Source organism: Dermacentor silvarum, chromosome 10 (assembly GCF_013339745.2).
Source record: "Dermacentor silvarum isolate Dsil-2018 chromosome 10, BIME_Dsil_1.4, whole genome shotgun sequence".
In the NCBI taxonomy this organism is placed as follows: domain Eukaryota; kingdom Metazoa; phylum Arthropoda; class Arachnida; order Ixodida; family Ixodidae; genus Dermacentor; species Dermacentor silvarum.
In genome coordinates, this window is record NC_051163.1 from 65,013,463 (window position 1) to 65,032,575 (window position 19,113).

At 46.3% G+C, this 19,113-nt stretch overlaps 2 protein-coding genes across 2 annotated transcripts in view; one reads left to right on the plus strand and one right to left on the minus strand.

The window, feature by feature from the left end:
• Positions 1-3,979, plus strand: part of LOC119465892 (ADP-sugar pyrophosphatase) — a 53,323-nt gene extending 49,344 nt beyond the window's left edge. Inside the window, exon 10 of the transcript XR_007464000.1 lies at positions 3,417-3,979. The gene's annotated coding sequence lies outside the window, so the exon portion shown is untranslated. The remainder of the gene's footprint in view (positions 1-3,416) is intronic.
• The window catches only part of LOC119431607 (complement decay-accelerating factor), a 35,911-nt gene that overhangs the window by 2,839 nt on the left and 13,959 nt on the right, over positions 1-19,113 (minus strand). Inside the window, exon 5 of the mRNA XM_049657374.1 lies at positions 18,770-18,916. Coding sequence (XP_049513331.1) covers positions 18,770-18,916 — 147 coding nt within the window. The remainder of the gene's footprint in view (positions 1-18,769; positions 18,917-19,113) is intronic.

Below are 19,113 nucleotides of genomic sequence, written 5' to 3' on the forward strand. Positions count from 1 at the left end.
AAACAAGTCCTGAAATTGAAATGGCATAATGGTTGTTTCAACGAAATGTACTGGGCCAATTATATGCACTTGACGATAAAGTCCTCAATGATGTTTCAACGATCGCTCAATGTACTTTCAATATCATTTGTTGGCATCGATCAAAAAATTTTCAATGACGTTTCTACAAACATTTTCTACGGCTATGTTGCTTAAGCATAAGATGTATTACTGATATTGTGACGCTCTTCTGCAGATCAACGGCGATGATCTCCGCAACCTCAACGCCCAGCAGAAGTTCGGCGAGGGAGGTTAGTATATCAACAATATTTGAGATGCCATCCTAATGCAATTTTTTGAAAATAAAACATTTAAATCTTTAAATGGGTCATCTAGCTGTTGGGGTAATCGCTTGTACGCACTTATCGCTCGTGCACTAGCTCTTTGCGCTGACGTTATTCCTGGGCCTGTCACGGCGTTAAGCATACACAGAACGTCCTTTGGTTGCGCAAACAGCTTACAAGCCGTCAACAGAGTTGCGAAGTAACAGAAAACGTAATCCACTCTGGAGTCGTTACACAAGCAAACACTATAATTCCGGCGTACACGTAACTTAACTCGGATGTTACGAGGTCGCATTCAACGAGCAAGCAGCGGACACTGCTATAGTAAGATGCCCAGGAGCACGGCGTTTTTATGTCATAATTTGATTAAGACACGGTTCGTTATTAACGGATCATCATCATCATCATCAGCCTATATTATGTCCACTGCAGGGCCTCTCTCTGTGATCTCCAATTTCCCTGTCTTGCGCTGATACCAACTTGCGCCTGCAAATTTCCCAACTTCATCACCTCACCTAGTTTTCTGCCATCCTCGACTGCGCTATTTTGGTTAATAACTATGGAGATCATTACGATGCGCATTTCTCACCGTTAATAAGTCTAACGCGACATACACGATATAGCGCCTATTGCTAGTTGCCGTCGCTTGTGTTATAAAAGTGCTATGAAACTGGTGCACTAAAAATGTGGAAAATAACGAGAGAAAACCAACACGATTCTTCGTGCTAACGTCTTTCCTTGCTGGTTTTGCAGAGTTCTACGAAGTTGTCCAGGTCCCCATGAACGACGTTCTTAAGCGGTTAAATGGTAAGCCCTCCCTTGTCTTCACTTTGGTTTGTACTAACTGGAAACGCTAAAAAAATCCTTTTGCAAGCGTCGGAGATAACTCTCACCAAAGATTTTATGCTATGTTTTTCAATGTAAAAATTTCGCAATCTTTTTGTAACTCTCGAAATAGATGGGTAGAGAAATACTTTGGGTTGGGAAAATATTTTAATTCGAAATTGTTTTTATTCGTGAGTTTTTTTACAAACATTATAATGTTACGCTTTTGCCACAGTCGAGCCCCTGCGTAGGCTCTTGGGGCTAGCTCGTGATCATTGTTGGTGTTGCGCGCATTTTCCTTTCGTTTTCTTTTTTTTTTTAACAGCTGAGCTGTTTAAGCCGGGCCGTAAGTCCGTGACGCGTAAACAAAAATGTGGGCCGAACCTGGTGGTAGTGCTGAAGGGGTCCAAGCGCAATGACACCCCTGTGAACTAGCGAAGCTGAGCCTGCCTAAGTCTAGCTAAGCATTGTTGGGACTACTTAAGCTTAGCCAGTCATCGATAGCCAATCAATAGCTAATCTATAATCAATTAATAATCAATAAATTCCGGGAAATGCTGGGAATGCTGGGTGGTGCTTAGCATATAGTCCAAATATGTGGCCAATATCTTGCGATAGCCAATCGCTAATCGATCAATACTTGATAAATTCCAGAAAATGTTGGGGATGACTTGGTAGTGCTTAGCCTAGCCCAAATGTGTGGCCAATATCTTGCGATAGCCAATCAATACCTAATCGATCAATACTCAATAAATTCCGGAAAGTGCTGAGGATGACTTCGTAGTGCTTAGCCTAGACCAAAAGCCAGGACTACCTAGGTGCCCATCAGCTCCACTGTCTCTTTAGCATTGCGCCTCCATTGCAAGCTACGCAAATTTTTTTTCTTACTTACGTACACTTTCTTACAAATTAAGTAGCCAGTAGCACTAACGTCTCTTCTCATTTTCAATTCTTTAAAATTATGTTACGTGGAAGTGGGCGTATCTTGTCGCCAAACAGCAACCGTCATCTGTCTTGCTTGCATTTCCTTTCTCGAAAACCCTGCGCTCGCTACTTTCCTGCCGAGAATGTTACGTCACGCCGATGGCACCCGAGATGGATGCAGATTACAGCTGGTGTCCAAAACCAAACGTCAATGACGTGTTACCGGCTCTCGCAATCGCATGCAACCAGCAAAAGCATAGCCTTCAAGATTCGCATCTGTTTGTCCAGAGGGCGCCACCACTGGGGCGTGGATTTGGACACCACCTATTCGTTTGGGGACAAGATAAGCTCCAAAGAGTGGATATTTTTTTTACACAGGTTTGATTTGATTTGGTTTAGTTTTCCTTCTAAGCACACGGGTACTAAGGCGCTTCGCCGTCTTCAGTCCGGTGGCTGCCAAACTTCCACGTCACTGACTGTCACGTAGCATGACCCCTGGCGGCAGAAGCGGAGGGAGGACGTGTAGAGCTCGAGTGTGGAGACATGAACGACGTCACGTGACAACAGAGTAGAAAACGCAGGGGGACCTGCTTGAACGATCTCGCACACGACGCCATCAACTTATCCAAGCACCCGACACGGGCCCGTGTAGCGGGAAAGGAGCTTCTCAGAAAACCCCCACGTGACGGGACGGGGACGGGCATATGCGCAGGACAGGCTCTGGATCTATTGCAGTTACTATAGCACCGGGTAGTTTTGCGAACCTTGTAAATACTTAGGTATTGAATGGACTCGCGTTTCCGGTCACAATAGTCCTCACGCACTTTTTTCTTTTCTTTTTGTCTTCGTCTCGCAACCTGCAGAATACAGCGAGGACGGCTACGTGATCGACTCTCGCGTCTACACCTTCGCCCTCGGCCTGACCATGGGGCTCAAAATGGGCGCCGAGCAGAACGGTGACAAGGACGACGACGTCCAGATAGTGACCAACATCATCGACCACTAGAGGCGACCCCCCCTCTACGTCTTCACCGGTGAACTCGCCGCACTGCAGTCCGAAACCCAAGTTTCCCTTGGCGGTGGACAAGCATGAAATCGTGCTACCGGCCGCAAGCCTATCCGTGTCGCTAAAGAAGTTGCCTTCTAACCATTCGATCAACTTCGGGAAAAAAAATTGCTTAAGCAACCAGTAAACTTGTCGCATATGGTGTGTAACAGAGGCCACCCGGAATCAGCTATAAAAAAAAATCTTATTCTGATCGCGACAGGACAGCTCATGATCACAATCATAGATGCAACCACTTCTCTCTAGTTTTTTTTTTTTTTGAAGTGCAGAGAGGACAGGTAGTTTTGAACTTCGAAGTCTTCCAGGCGGCGGGTGGAGCCGTGGAGCGTTTGTGTATTATGTTGAGTTTTCGTGAAATGTGAGTGTCGTGCATTGCATGCCATGTGTGTATTGATATTTTGAACCCACGGACAATTTTTTTTTTCATTTCGCTGTTGTAATTATTATATTTTCCCCTATGCTTTGTCTTATGGTACCTGAAACTCACTCTTTTCTTTGAAACGCGCACATGATTATTTTTTAATAGCCGTCAAAACTCTGGGAACACCGCGGGAATTATAATGAATACAAAATTATCTAACGATTGAATAGATTGTTAGCGCCAAAGAATAGTGAATGGTATACGAATGCATTGAGACGATAAAGATAATTAGCCACAATAATTAGCTAATTAGCCACAGGTTCGTGATATTGGACTGGTCGCCAGCTATTTGAACACACATTTCGTAAATTTACGCGGTCATGACGCCTTCTCTACTCCCAGGTGTGTCTCAGATCTGACACCAAAGCGCTGTATCTGTACGTCGTTGAATAAAGAGTGATGTTATCATTTATCGACCCCGAGCTCCCTCACGTATACCTTGCGCTGCGCTCACCAGCCCTCCCACCAGCTGCGCTCACCAGCTTGCGTGAAGCGCGAGCACTGTCAATACCACCTAGATAGTACAAGGCTTGTTCACTCCGATCCATGACGTCATCATGCTACCTGGTCCAAAATTTCCAATGCCAAGGCTGGCGTGACGAAAGGGGGGACGTCAAAATCGCCACGGGCTTACTCGGGATCATACGCATTAGAATCTATGGCAGTCGGGCCAGAGAGCATGACGCCATGGATCGTAGTGAACAGGCCTTGCGCTATCTAGGTGGTGTTGGCAATGCCCGTACCCGAACAAGTTTTCTTTTCAGCACTATAAATGTAAGGACCATACTGCAAACACTTTACTGTTTACTTTTTTTTTTCTTCGAAAGCAAGCATTCAACAGCCCAAGTGTGCGAGGAACAATGCATTAACTACATGCATGCGAGGAACAATGCATCAACCCTATATACACGCATTATTTACTGGCTCTGAAGGAATTACCCGCTATCCCAACATCGGGCTCCCAACTTTATATGACGGGCACGTAATTCATGTCGGAAACGTTATGCACATCGTTATAGGGTTCGTGACCGGAAAGCCATCAGGCACACGACATTAGAGGACGGAAATAGCCCACAAGAAATGGGAACGATCGCACCTGTGATGTAAAAATAGTTCACACTTGAGCGATATAACACGGATACATGGTATCCTCTCCTGAAAACGCCTCAACATTGGGTTGAGATCGTGCGTCAAGCGTGCGTATTGCCTTGAATGCATGCATACACTAGTTGCCAAGCTGAGTCAGCAGTCACGAAGCGGCGCGACTGACTAGCAGCGATACCTCTACTCGATCTTACTGAATCAATTACGCACACTGTGTACGTAATCGCACAGTATAATCACCACGATACCTACCACAACCTATGCAGTATATGGGCTAAAGCAGTACGGTTAGATGTGAGCAGTTTGATGGCATTGCACCCTATTAAGAATCTCCAACATTTTGACCCTAGTTGCAAGGGAGCAATGGGAACACAGAAAGAAAGTACTTTATATTCCTATTTTACGTACAATTAACGCATGGCAGAATCACCTGACAGCCGATCTTGAACTCTGAGTACACCGCGCTTATCCTGCAAAATATATCTGCAGGATATATCCTTACACGCAATGACAGAATACCATTGTGAATCTCCGTTGTAACTCGGTTAAACTACATAGAAAACACGACGATCAGAGCAAGCTCGTCATACTTGCGCCCGATATTTCAGTTTTACAGCGTAAGCTGTAATGAGCTCATTCCAATAGCCGTTTCGGTTGGTGATGGTAACGCCGCCGGTGTCCGGTGTCCGTAACCGCTATCGCCCGAAAAAAAATGTACCCAGTTCCCGCCGGGTTCGAACCCGGGCCCGATGCGCAGGAGTCAGATATTCTACCACTGAGCCACGCAAGCTTTTTTTTTTATTACCGGCTTGGCAAAAGAATGTACATTGTACAAAAGTTACATGAGCATAAAAACACTACTCAGTGTCTGACCAGTGTGTTGTTATAAAAAAGGATTTAGCGTGGTCAGTTTGTCGAAAACAGGTAACTAATTGGGAGGATCGCATTGTGCACGGAAAAATTCGCGTATGTATAACACACTTTAAATAAAGTACTGTACGTTGAGCAGGGGTCACAACAACATGCTCATGCTTCACATCCACACGCATTCTCCACACGCTATGCATGCACCGAAGCATTAACAGACCGCAGGGCACTCCCCCTGGTTCAGCTCACGGCAGAAAACGTATCCCGAATGTACTTATCGGCAGATCCTTTTTAATGCTGCGTATTCGAACATCCCACAAAAACACCGCGTCATCACAGCCCAGAAAGATATGCTCGATCGTCTCCGGTTTTCTGCAGATCAAGTAGTTCACGGACCAAGGTACAAATATGCCTTTGCTTTGCAGCCACGGCTTCACTAGGAGAGTGTCTGTATGTATTTGGAAAAAAAGATTTAACGGAGGCTCTTACCGGGCATTCTTTTAACTCTCTTAAGAACATCTCGTTCTGAACCCAAAACAAATACTCTATGATACAAAGGCACAGGCAAGAATGCGTCAGCAAGATCTCTGTACAATTTCATACGAGTAACTACGGCCAGATATTCACTTGAAAAAGACGCGACCACTTCGCACAAAAACGTACTTAAAGCCGTTGACCCCGTATACATGGACGACACTACATAATCGGGCAAAGAATCGCGTAATCGCATTTGCATCATTGTTCTCAAAAAAGCATCCTTTTGGTCTCGCAAAAAAAAAAAAAAAAAAAACTGGTTACAATTTGCTTGAGGAACAAATGTGACAACCACAGCCACTCTATGAACAAATTGCTACGGCTTGTACGTTTCCATGTTGACGCCCAAATAAACGTCATGAATACTCTATGCATCCTTTGAACGGACATTCTCGTTAGACATAACGCTTTCATCACGTAAAAGATTTTAGCGAATAAAAACAAATTGCCACACAGTCGCTCTAGCAAGCATTGAAAATTTATGCTCTCCCCATTTGCCAGCCTGAGCTTTCACTCTCACTACTTTGCTTGTCCGATATTCTTGCGGCATAATAGGTAGGACAATCTTTACCAATGTTCATACAGCTAGAAGTGTCCTTGAATGCTGCGACGCAGTGCATGGGCGTGTGGCCATGTTGCAATTGACCTACACAAGTCGTTTGACAAAGTTGTACACCAAGTTTTGTTCTCAATATTAGATCATGTCAACGTTGGAACCGTTATTACAGAAGGCGTTAAAACGATGTACAATGATTTTAGTGCGAAGCTGGTAATAAATAGGCAGTTAAGTGAGAGTATACCTGTGCAGTCATCTGTGAGATAAGGCTGCCCTTTATCTCCTCTGCTTTTCGCTCTCTATACCTCGAGTCTTTTTGTTTGCGACTGCTTACAAGACCAAACATCCGGGGATACACATTTAACAGCGAAGCTGTCTAAGCCAGCCGTAAATTGTGGTTCGTATCAAGAAACCATCATCATGAGCAATGAAGAAAGAAAAAAAAGGAAATAAACCCGCCGTGGTTGCTCAGTGGCTATGGTGTTGGGCTGCTGAGCACGAGGTCGCGGGATCGAATCCCGGCCACGGCGGCCATATTTCGATGGGGGCGAAATGCGAAAACACCCGTGTGCTTAGATTTAGGTGCACGTTTAAGAACCCCAGGTGGTCGAAATTTCCGGAGTCCCCCACTACGGCGTGCCTCATCGTGGTTTTGGCACGTAAAACCCCATAATTTTTTTAAAAGGAAATAAACTTTCTTGCCGAGGCAGGATTCTAACCCGCGTACCCACGGTCCCAAGGAGAGCGTCGTAACCACTAGGCTATACAGCCACGCTTGCAGGACATGCATTAATGCGAACCATACGATTGCGTTCCAACGTCGTCGTCTTCGTCCACAGCTGGCGCGTTCGCACGCGCTCGAGCCAATGCTCTGCGAGGTGGAGAAGAGGTTTTGCGCGCTTTGCTCGGGAGAGAGATAATGAAAATGAGAGCGAGAGACGCATTCACGGAGCGGGTCTGCTGGAACGCGTTGTCGGCATTTCAACGCGGTGGAACGCGATGTCGCTGTTGCTAGCTGCGCTATGCAACGCGCAGTGACGGCCGCAAGTCCGAGACGCGCGAACAGACATTATCATCATCATGAGTAATAAGATGAAAAGTACGTGCGCACTTCCGGAAAATGCTGGGCTACGATCGCCCAGCTTCGCTGTTTGAAGCCATGCGCGGTCGAGTTCAAGGTCAAGCGTTTTTGTGTGTGTGTGTGTGTGTGTGTGTGTGTGAAACGGAAGTTCCGAGTTTTAGCATATGCTGATGATGTAGCAGTGTTTTTTGAACGGACCATGAAAGTGTTAAGGAAGTTGTAAACGAGGCTGAAAAATTTTGTAATGCAAGTGGAAGTGCTATTAGCTGGACTAAGTGTTTTGGTATTTGGCACGGGAGATGGCAATACACGCCGGAAATGTTTTGTAAAATGCAATGGGCGTTAACACCACGAACCTACCTAGGTGTTCCACTTGAACACTATATGGCGAGACCAAAGACTGAGCAACGCAAGCGCTTGCTTTCAGGCAGTGGAAAAATGCCCTATAAACGCGCCCTAGCGCGCGAGGAGACACGATGATAATGATAATTTAATTGCATCCCCTGTGAAACGGTAAAATGGTTACCTAGCCTGCTTGATTTAATCAGGTATGCTGTACATGTTTTTATCTAGCATTTCTGTATACATCTCTTTAATCTCTTTAATCATCATCATTCGCATCGTATGAAGCCATTTGACACGCCATGTGACATGCGTGCCGCATAGCTTGGATACGTACAAAATTTGCTTTGCAGTTCGGTAATATTCCACCACGTGTTCCGACACGTAGCAGTTGCAGTTGCATGCTGCATGTAGCTGGACCTGGTTAACTCAAGCAGGCTAGGTGTCTATTTGTCACCACCCGGTTTTGAAGATGCTAATAAATCATCATCACCATCATCTTTATCAACAACAACAGCAATGTGCCGTGCCACTAGTCAATTATAATAAGTAATTAGAAGACCAAGCAGAATTCATCTTCCTTTTTTCTTTCTTTTTACTTTTTCTAATTTTATTTAAATCCATTTTTTCCAAACCGCCCAATTCTTGGCCGATCCCCCACGGTGGGTATGTGCCATTTGTGCTGTGGATCATCATCATTAGTCAAAAGGGATGCGAGATGTGCGCCACGTATTCTGGGTACCTCTTCGGTACACGTTATGGCGTCTCCTCGCAAGGTACGAACCGCTGCTGAAGAAGCGAATCGTAGAGCTACGTGCGCGGCTACAACCAGGCATCATCGGGCTCAGCAGACTGCTGTGCAGAGAGCCGCACAAGCCGCAGCTCGCCGTCGACGCCGGGCGGACAGTTCAGATCGTTCTCGTACGTGAAAACGAGGCGAAGAGACTTCGCCGCGAAGACCCTGTTGTACGTGGTGCCGAAATTGGAGCTACTCTTGAACCGCTCCTCCAGCTTACACTGTGACTGTGGTGCGCGTGCCGCGCAGGCCTGTGACTTTTTACTTGCGCATAGTTTGAAAAGTCGCTGGACCCAAACTGTGGCACCTGCGATAAGGACAAGCCATCCGCAGTGCACCACCGGTTATGGACGTCTTCTGGCGTATTCGCACGCGAAGCATTAGCCTTGCTGGGCTACAGAGCTTAGTCGTTGCAATAAAAGACTGTATCCTACCGGAAGGCTATCTACGACCGCTTGCTCATAAGGCCCATGTGAGTCAAATTATCATTGGCCAATGTTTCGATGCTTGACACTACACTGGACGCCATGGCAATGCCCATGCTTTGGGCGTGATGGCAAGCCAATATTTTGCAGAGCTATGGGTCTTCTTCTTCTTCTTTCTGGGGTTTTACGTGCCAAAACCAGTTCTGATTATGAGGCACGCCGTAGTGGAGGGCTCCGGATTAATTTTGACCACCTGGGGTTCTTTAACGTGCACTACAACGCAAGCACACGGGCGTTTTTGCATTTCGCCTCCATCGAAATGCGGCCGCCGGGGCCGGGATTCGATCCCGCGACCTCGTGCTCAGCAGCGCAACGCCTTAGCTGACTGAGCCACCCCGGCGGGTAAGAGCTATGGGTGGCCAAACTTGGAAAATCATTGGAGAAGCATACTTCTATGATCTCACGGGATGCCTCCCAATGCCCACTATCATTGTCAGCATGGAGGCCGTGCACAATGTGGCCTGGCGAGGGATAGATTTAGCTGTTGCCATATGTATTTTTACGATGTTTGGATATACCACAAAAGTCAAATGCGCACGCACGCACACACACACACGCACACACTGCATTCATCTGTTTCAATTCGATGAATTAACGAGCGGTGCTGTTCTGCACTACCACATGTAGCCAAAGACATGCGTGTGAGTGAGATAATCAAACGCGCATAGAGGACATCCAGGGCAAAAGAAAAAGACAACTGATCAGTTTCCAGAAAACAAAATTGCAGCAGATCCGACGAGTTGGAATCTATAGACAGCGAAGCCTTATGCGAATGCATAAAGAGTCGAAAGACGAGCTCCAAGTCGGGCTAGTTGGTTTACATGCATGGTATATTTTAACTGCGCTAACCCACACGGACAAGGGCGAGGCAGACAAGACGTGCGCAGACTCGCAACTGAGTGTTTAATGGGTGAAAATGACACATATACAGAGAAAAATGAATACATCTGATTGGCCATCCAACCATGGAAAATTTGACGGCACACAGTTGCATCTAAAAACCCCGTTTCGCAATCAGCTAGTGACTCCGAAGGTTTGCTTACACACCCACGTGTAGTTTTTATCTTAAATGCCTCAAACAGCTCCCTAGTACTACGGTCCCTATGACGGTAGAAAATTCTAGTTTTTTTTTTTTTTTTTTTAGAAGTGGGAGACAAGTTGCCTTGTTTAGTTTTTTACAGTCATTACAATGCTTAGCCATGTGGGAATAACCATCTGAAGTGCTATTTTTTGATGTTCTTTCAGCCGAACATTAATAAACATAGCCGTCTGACCGATGTATACACACCCACAAGAAATCTGCGATCTGAAACGCACAAAAAAAAAACTGTAATTGGAGCAACATGTGATAAACTAGTAAGGAAAGTTAAAAGTAGTGGTGTGCACACACCCCGCACTAATAGCAAGGAAAAAAGAGCGTATGCGGCGATTCCGTACCAGCGCAATGTTGCACACAATTTGAAGAATGTAGGCGCAGCGGTATGGGGTCAGCGTAGTATTCTCAGCCCCTCAGAAAATGTCGCGTTTATGTGCTAGAGTGTGATTGACAGGGCATCTAACCACAGCCCTTTTGTCTGAAAGATTGAGCATAAGCAAGGGTCAACCATTGTCCCCTGCGCCTGCGCAGTAGTGTATGGATTTCCTTTTTCTTGTGGGTGTGTATACATCGGTCAGACGGCTAGGTGTGTTAACAGTATTATTGTTCGGCTGAAAGAACATAAAAAATAGCACTTCAGATGGTTATTCCCACGTGGCTAAGCATTGTAATGACTGTAAAAATCTAAACAAGAAAACTTGCCTCCCACTTCTAAGAAAAAAATAACTAGAATTTTGTACCGTCATAGGGACCGTAGTACCAGGGAGCTGTTTGAGGCATTTAAGATAAAAACAACACGTGGGTGTGTAAGCGAACCTTCGGTGTCACTAGCTGATTGCGAGATGGGGCTTTTAGATGCCACTGTGTGACGTCAACTTTTCCGTGGTTGGATGGCCAATCAGATGTATTCATTTTTCTCTGTATATGTGTCATTTTCACCCATTAAACATTCAGTTGCGAGTCTGCGCACGTCTTGTCTGCATCGTCCTTGTGGGTTAGCGCAGTTAAAGTATACGCACGCACACAAGACCGGGCGCGCACAAATTGTACCGATCATTCTGTTAAGATGAGTTGCCGACTAGAGAGTACGACGGACGCCTTGAACGCATCGTGGTTTCAGAGGCAGCATGCGCATACGTGTGCAATCTATCCGCAAGAAGCTTTTTTCTTCGTCGTTAGTGTGCAGCCGCAGATGCGCGAAGGCGAGCTAGCTTTCTGGTTCTTCCGTTAACACAAATATACCCGCCCTTCCTACAAGCCTATTTGAAAATACAGTGTAGTAAAAAAAATTACTTACATTTGGCCCCTTCGGCGTCGACGACAGCGCCGAATTCAGGCTCCATAGAGAGGGGAAAACACACACGCACTGCCAGAAGCCTATAATATGCTCCCACCCGCGGCTACAAAAATTGACGCCACAACTTCGGGCCTGCCGAATCGACTGCATGACCCAACAAACCGGCGCGAACTGGACGCGCGAGCGGCTGGCCCGTGCTGACCGTCCAGTGCGCATGCACACGGAAACCAAGAAAGAACAAAACACCTTTCTGCGTTCATTCTCAGCGATGTAAACACGCACATAGATCGCCCGCACTGAACATCATGTAGCCTTATTTCAATGCCAATATTCTTACTCGCAGTTTAGGATAATCTTTAACTAGAACTATATTCTTTAGTGCTGTTCTCAGTACTTTAGCTAGGTGCAATTCGTTCAAGCCCTTCAACTGCGCATTTCATCGACAGCTGGCCAGAGGCCGCTGAAGGGGTGTCTTCTAAGCACTTTGGTAGCGGCACTTCGGCGGTGACAATACGGTGTGTCTGCTACATTGCTTGAATTCTAACCGCATTAACGCGGACAGCTAGTCATCGTGAGAATGGATCTGCCAGAATTTCTGGCGTGTACACTGGTTGGTGGCCAACGCCAAAGAAAAGCAATGTGAATCTAGAAGCTCTGCAATCAGGCTATCGGTCGCTGCTGCTAGGCTTATAGTTATGCCTGCAGCATGGATGGATAAAAGCACTTGGTCTTTAGAAGTGCGTTATGAAACGGAAAAGTGACGCACTAACAGTGGATAAAACGAAACGCGAACAAATTAGGGATAACTGAGACGCATGTTTTCTTTTTTTTTTACTTTCATTACTTCGTGAGACGAGGGCGCGATTTCGGCTGGTACGCCTCAGCTTGGGCGCCCACATTCTTTTGCAGCCGGATTCGTAGCAGCCGAAAATCGCATAACTCTGGAGTTTTTGCCCGTAAGAGCAGTTTTATTTCGTATACTTCATTTCGAGTTTCATCTATCCACGACTTATCGCTGACTTATCCTACAGCTACAACCCTTATCTCAAAGGGACACTACTTAAGTTTACACTGATAAGGTACACTTTCAAAACACTGTTTGTTAATTTGTGGATATGTTGATTATCAGAAAGTAAGGTGAAAGTCAAAGTTCAGTCCTTTCAATTTCATGCCTAACCTCCAGTGCTAGTACGTCAGTGCGACGTCACGAATAACTTTTTTTCTTTTTCTTTTTTTTTTTGTATTTGAGGCACGTTGGGCACCGTAAATGATCGTGAAACTTTCCATAACATCACGGCGAGCCGGTACACCCCACTTCCCTTTTTACGCCTTTTCGGGCTTACCAGTAAGCCACGTTTCTTCTCGGCAAGTCTTTTGGAATTGTAGAAAGGTTTTACTAATAAAGGTCGAATCACTAATAAAAAATAGCGTCGTCCTTTTAAGCCATCAGAAGTACCGGAAGTCGACACAGTATAGGCACGGTGCACACGGCACTTGTGTTCCTCGCGTCTAGATTATCCGCCTTCGTTTATCGATGCGAAAGCGTCAAATGGCCCATTGAGCAAAAAAAAAAAACAAAAAAAAACCGCGGGCGTCTGCAGCAGCGAAAAGTCACGTGGATTCCCATTGGCTGCGACGCCACGTCACGAAGGCGCCTCGACCAAGCGCAGCGGCGAAAGGGCACGCCTGCTTCCGCAGTAGCGCGCCAGGTGTTTCGCGACGGGCGAGGGCACTGCCGCGTCGGTGGCAGTCGGCGTTGGCACCGCAGGCTGCTGCTGCTTGCTGGCGCGGACAGCACGTACCGCTGTGGTACATTACTCGCCGCGTAAAACTCGAAGGACCGTTTAGCGGCGTTCAATAGGACTTTAATGCTTTCGCATTCTCAGCTCGTCAGATTAAGTGTTTAGGTGTCCTCAGACGCTTTTTGTTTTCTTTTCTTGTGTGTGTGTGTGCCGCAATTACGCCAGATTAGCGACTCACAGATCAGCAAGGAACACACAATACAAAACAAGCCCGCTTGTATTTACGTCAAACGGCAGCTTACGGGAACAATTAACTCATGAAAATATAGTGTCTCTTGAACAGCCAAAGCAAGGTGCTCAAAGTAAAGCGTTTCCGTGAGCACGTTCATTGCAGGCACGAGTGATGGCGTCTTGATGGGTAAATATGCTGAGAAATAATGGAACCTCTTTTCAGTTCTGACAATAATACGCAGTCATTAAAGGCAAAAATAGGAACTTTACAACAGCGCTCCCGCTCGCACTCTGTATGCACCACAATACCTATAAAGTTTTCGAGATTATAAAAAATAGAGTCCTTAATTAAAATCAATCAACGTGCACTAAAGGCAAGACCGGTTGTGCAAGAGCTTTCGCAACATAAGCAGTTAAACCAATTGGCGCGGAAATCGTACACTCAACATATATACAGTAAAGATTTGCATGCATTAAAATGTTTGTAGTCTTGTACTTCTCACTTGACAAAAAGTGATCACGGAACTTGAAAACAAGAAAAAAATTTAAAAAAACAGCCCTCGCATTTCAATTGTGAATCAATAGTTGGAAGACTGAAAAATAAACACACTGGCCCGTAGTATTATATTCCCGAAAACACTGTGCTTCTCTCGCGGTAATTCAATAGTTCACGAAAATATTTAAAAATACGAATCGTGATATATCTCTAATAAGCGGTGCGTGGCAATTAAAAACGTTCATTAGGTAACTGGAATTACGCAGGAGCGTGGACCGGAACCAAACTTAACAGTTCCCTCCAGTTTATGGACTCCGTAAGGGCCCGCATATCACGCAGCAGCCGTGGTTTTGCCTCTGTCAGCCGCAACTGTTCTGTCGGCGGCGTGTATGCAGCGGCGCGCTGTATTTAACAAGCGCTCGCGCTTGTCACGCCGAGTCACACTGGTACAGCTTCGGTCGTCATGGCAACACCCCCGACTTGGTCTCTAGCCCTTGGACGGGCATCAGCGCCATCGCGTCTTCGTCGCCGCCCAATTTCGACACTGCGTCAGTGAGGGGAGAGAGAACGGGCAAGCCCGCCATTGCGGCGGGGAGGAACGATCGCCGCCATTAACGCTCCACCAGTTCGCTACAAGGGAAGTTCGTTATAGTTGCACACGCGTCTAGAAACAGCTTGTGACGTAGACAGCGAATCACAGGATCAACGTTCGATCGTCAATTTTGGCCTGCAGTTGAGCTCGTGTACAATGATCTGCTTCGATAAGCAAACCCTGTGTTCGCTACACTGTAAAATAATGTGTCCCTTAAAAGTGAATAACGGCGTAAATCGGTCCATAACTTACATCATTACACCCGGTTTGGGCGTAAGGATATGAGTTATACACCGATTTACACTCTTATTAACTTTTAAGGAAATAAATTATTGTACACTGTAAAAACAGTTGCACCCTATGGGGCGTATTTTTGCCACAGAACAATAATCGTCATCTGACTTGCGTGGCTTTCCTTTCTTTAACGCTGTGCACCCGGCACTTCTAGGTCACGAACGACAAGAGCGTTATCAGCGTGACACAGCGTTCTCGACAGGAAAGTAGCAAGTGCAGAGCTTTCAAGATAGGAAACGCAAGCAATACAGATGACGATTATTGTTGTGTGGCAAAAATGCACCCCAAAGGGTGCAACTGTTTTTAGAGTGTACAGTGATTGAAACGCGATGCACGGTCTGCATGGCGACCGACCCCTTTTGTAGTACCGATGGGCGCTGGAGACACCAAGCTGATGCATTTTGGTATACGATGAAATCGAGGGCCTTTGTGACGCATTGTAAATGCATTTGGCATCCCAGCGATAAAACAGGTGGCGCAAAAAGCACCGACCCCCATGTGGGCCGATTATCGCGTTTACATAGCTGATCACTGTAGCTGCTTTTAAAACAGCTACAAAGTCAACAAGTCAGAGGTCGGACACTTTAGCCCTAATAGTTGGATGTAAAGCAGGGCCAGCTTACAACGCACTGTCTCGTGACGCAAAGGCATCGCTATGAGAAAAGTTCATTATAGTTGTACTTTCCTTCTGAAAAGCGTATAGGAGAGGATCAACGACGGTTTATGCTCTAGTTTGTTATACAGTTGAGCCCACTGTCAACAAACTGTTTCGTGACGCACAGCTTGTTCGCTATATCATAAGTTCGGTATAGCCGTACTTTCCTTTACAACAGCACGTGACAAAGTCACGAGGTCAATGTGTTATCCAACAGCGTTTTTGTACAGTTGAACCCGCTTGGAAAGAATTGTTTAGCGACGCAAAGATTGTTCGCTACATGCGAAGTTCGTTCAGACATTCTAGCACACACACTGAACGTATTTAATTGATTAATTAGTATCATTTAGTTAATTAATTTGTGAGGCCCAGACCGTACTCTCGTTCGAATAATATCGGGGATATTTTCATTTCAGTGACGTACGTAAAGCTCAGCCCGGCGTCTCGTGGGAGTGACGGCCTCCCTGCCTGGGGGCTCAGCCAATCACCGTCCACTCAACGTGACGTGCACGAAAGAGATCGATCCAGAATACGGCTCCACACATTGGAACAACCGCAAAAAACAAATCCTGACGGAGGCTCTGGACTCAAACCACAGTTTGGCAGAGGATGTTTGAATAACACAAGAATACATGTCGAAAGCGAAGCACAGAATACAGTATGATACAGCGCATGAAGTAGTACAGCTGACACAATAAGTGAAACGTAATAATATAAGAGCTACAAAAAATTATCGAAAATACGCACATTTGACGGACACAACACTGGTTTCGTTACAATACGGCATATGTATATACTAGAAGTTACGGTAACTATTAAAAGGAGTACTGACATTATATTTTCCACTCTTCCTTTTTTTGTGCGAAATAAAGGTTTCTGAGCTCGAAACCCTATAGAAATAACATCAGCAAGCCTGTGAATGCCCTAAATAATTTACTGCAAAAGCTTTTCTGCGAACTAGTTTCCTTCCGCAAGAGGTGCGTGTGTCATGATGTCATGATGTAGAAAGTGGTCACGTGGCAGCAAAACATCGTGACGCTTCGGCACTCACTTTGACTCGCTTGGTCGTCTGCTACGGCGCTACATCAGTCCGCGCGACGAGCCATAGCAGCAAGGCATACGAGAGAGTGACACAGCGGGAGCGAGTGGCAAAACGTCATGACGTTCGGCTCCCACGTGACCACCTTTGCTGAGAAGAAACGACTGGCGCAGTCTACCTTGCCCAGATGTGGTAGTGCCGTGGATTGTTGGGTAATTAAAAAAAAGAAAATAAGAAGAAAAAAAAACAGCACGGTGACGACGGCGACGGTTAAAACACGCTTCGAGCGGCCGTATAATTGATACCACAATGAAAGAAACGTCCTTGATCTGGTAAGTGACTGCCGGATATCGCGGGGGAAAAAAACAATCTGCCCCGCGCGTTACTTCAGAAATTGGCGCCCATCAGCATCGGCTCATTATTTTCGGTACAGGTGGACTAACAACACACATCTGAGGACGCATTGCGGTTCCCCCCCCCCCCGCCTCTCCCCCCGACAGGCATTAACAACCACTCTTAATTTTTTTTGTCGCATACTATTTGGCCACAGACGAATATTCGTAAATTTTGAATATCAGACTCTCGAATGCAATACGACTCCAGTAACAAAAACTGTCCAATTTGTATTCAAAATTTAAATTATACGCCCACTCACAGCACTGATTAGCCACCTGAAAGGAGCCTATGAGACACAAGGAGCTTCACGCAAGAATCTTCACAAACCAGTGCAAACGTTAAAGGAAAACTGACATGATAAATTTAGACATGTATTTTTTTTCGTTAGGCGAATCCAAGAATTCAAATTCATGCAAAAAAAAAATGCTGACAGCGTCAGAGCAGTCTAAATAAATTACTTTGATACTTGTTTCCACGATCCACTTTCGGTTTCGATACCCAGTACATCAGTGTGCCATGACCTCATGATAGTATCTCGCTCCGTCTTTGCAATCGCTATGGCTGTCACACATGAGCGCAGACGCACAGCACTCACTCTTTCTTATTCATGAAAATAAAGCTGTTTCTCTCTCTCTCTCTTATTTATGAGCAACGTCATCTTAGCCTTATTGCCACACCGCGTCCTCAAATTTTGTTCTGCCATGACGTCACGATAATGTCGATGACGCCAGGTCCGGCATTTCGAGTCCAACGTTAGTATCAAATATAAATGGCGTCCAAAACATGACGACCACGGCGCGTTTCTGATTCTTGCAATCACTTACGGAGCTTGCAGTGCTCAAAAGCATGGCCCTCGAGACTGGCTTCCGCTACTCCGAGGGAGCCGTCACTGGGCGGTGCGACTTGGACCCCTAAAAACGTATCTTATAAGCGTTACCAAATCTTCACATTGTTACGTATAAAGATGCACGGGAATGTCTATATACAGGTGTATTTACAAGCGCATAGTGCATGTAGCCCTACTCAGGACGAACAGCCCGTGCCAGGTTATAACGCCGTCCTCTTCGTCTCCTCAATCATGAGAGGCTTGCTCGCGGTCAATTCTGCTGCACCGTAGCAATATATATTAAACATACCTCAGTGATCGTTAACAAACGGTCATAGCTGCTAAGTGTCAACCTTTTACGCGTGAGAAGTATGCGGTAGAGTTGCTATACAACTTCATGTGTCAGTACTCGTTGAAGTGAAACAAGTGATAGGACACAGTCGGCACCTGGACAAGCGCTCGTCCAGGTGTCGCGTGTGTCCTTTCGTTGTCGTTGCTCACTAGCGCGTTTCATTTCAACACGCATGCATACGACCAACCAGCCCCAACGTAAGCCCAACTTGATATCGCAAGTAATTAATACATGTTGCTTCGCCAGGGTTATACGTGTAGACATATATGAGCGCGTGGCATGGCGGGCTGCGCGGACGCAGGCCTCGCGTGCCACACAACCGGTATACGAGACCGCACCGCACGTGCGCCCGGTGCACACACCGGTGCGCGGCCTACTGCGTCCTGGTGCTGCTCGAGACCGAGGCAGCCCTGGCCCGCCGTTGCTTACGGTAGAACTGGAAGGCCATGTAGAGGACCACCGCGCCCGCCACCACGAGCACGCCCAGCAGCGACAGCAGCACCCACGACGTCGTCTGCGCCTCGCTGCTGCTGCTGCTGTCGGACGCCTTGTCGTCGCCCGCCGGAGGATGCGCATCTGTACATGGAAACTCGCCGCTCAGACATGCATGGGCTATATTCTCTGTAATGGCGGCATTCTGAGCCAATCAGAAGCGCCGTAGCAGCCTTGTGGGCAAATCAGAGCTGACAAGGTGGCGAATTCGACAATATGGCGGATTTCGACGACGTAGCACCCCTGGGCACGCCGGTTACACATGAGAGAGTTTTAGATTA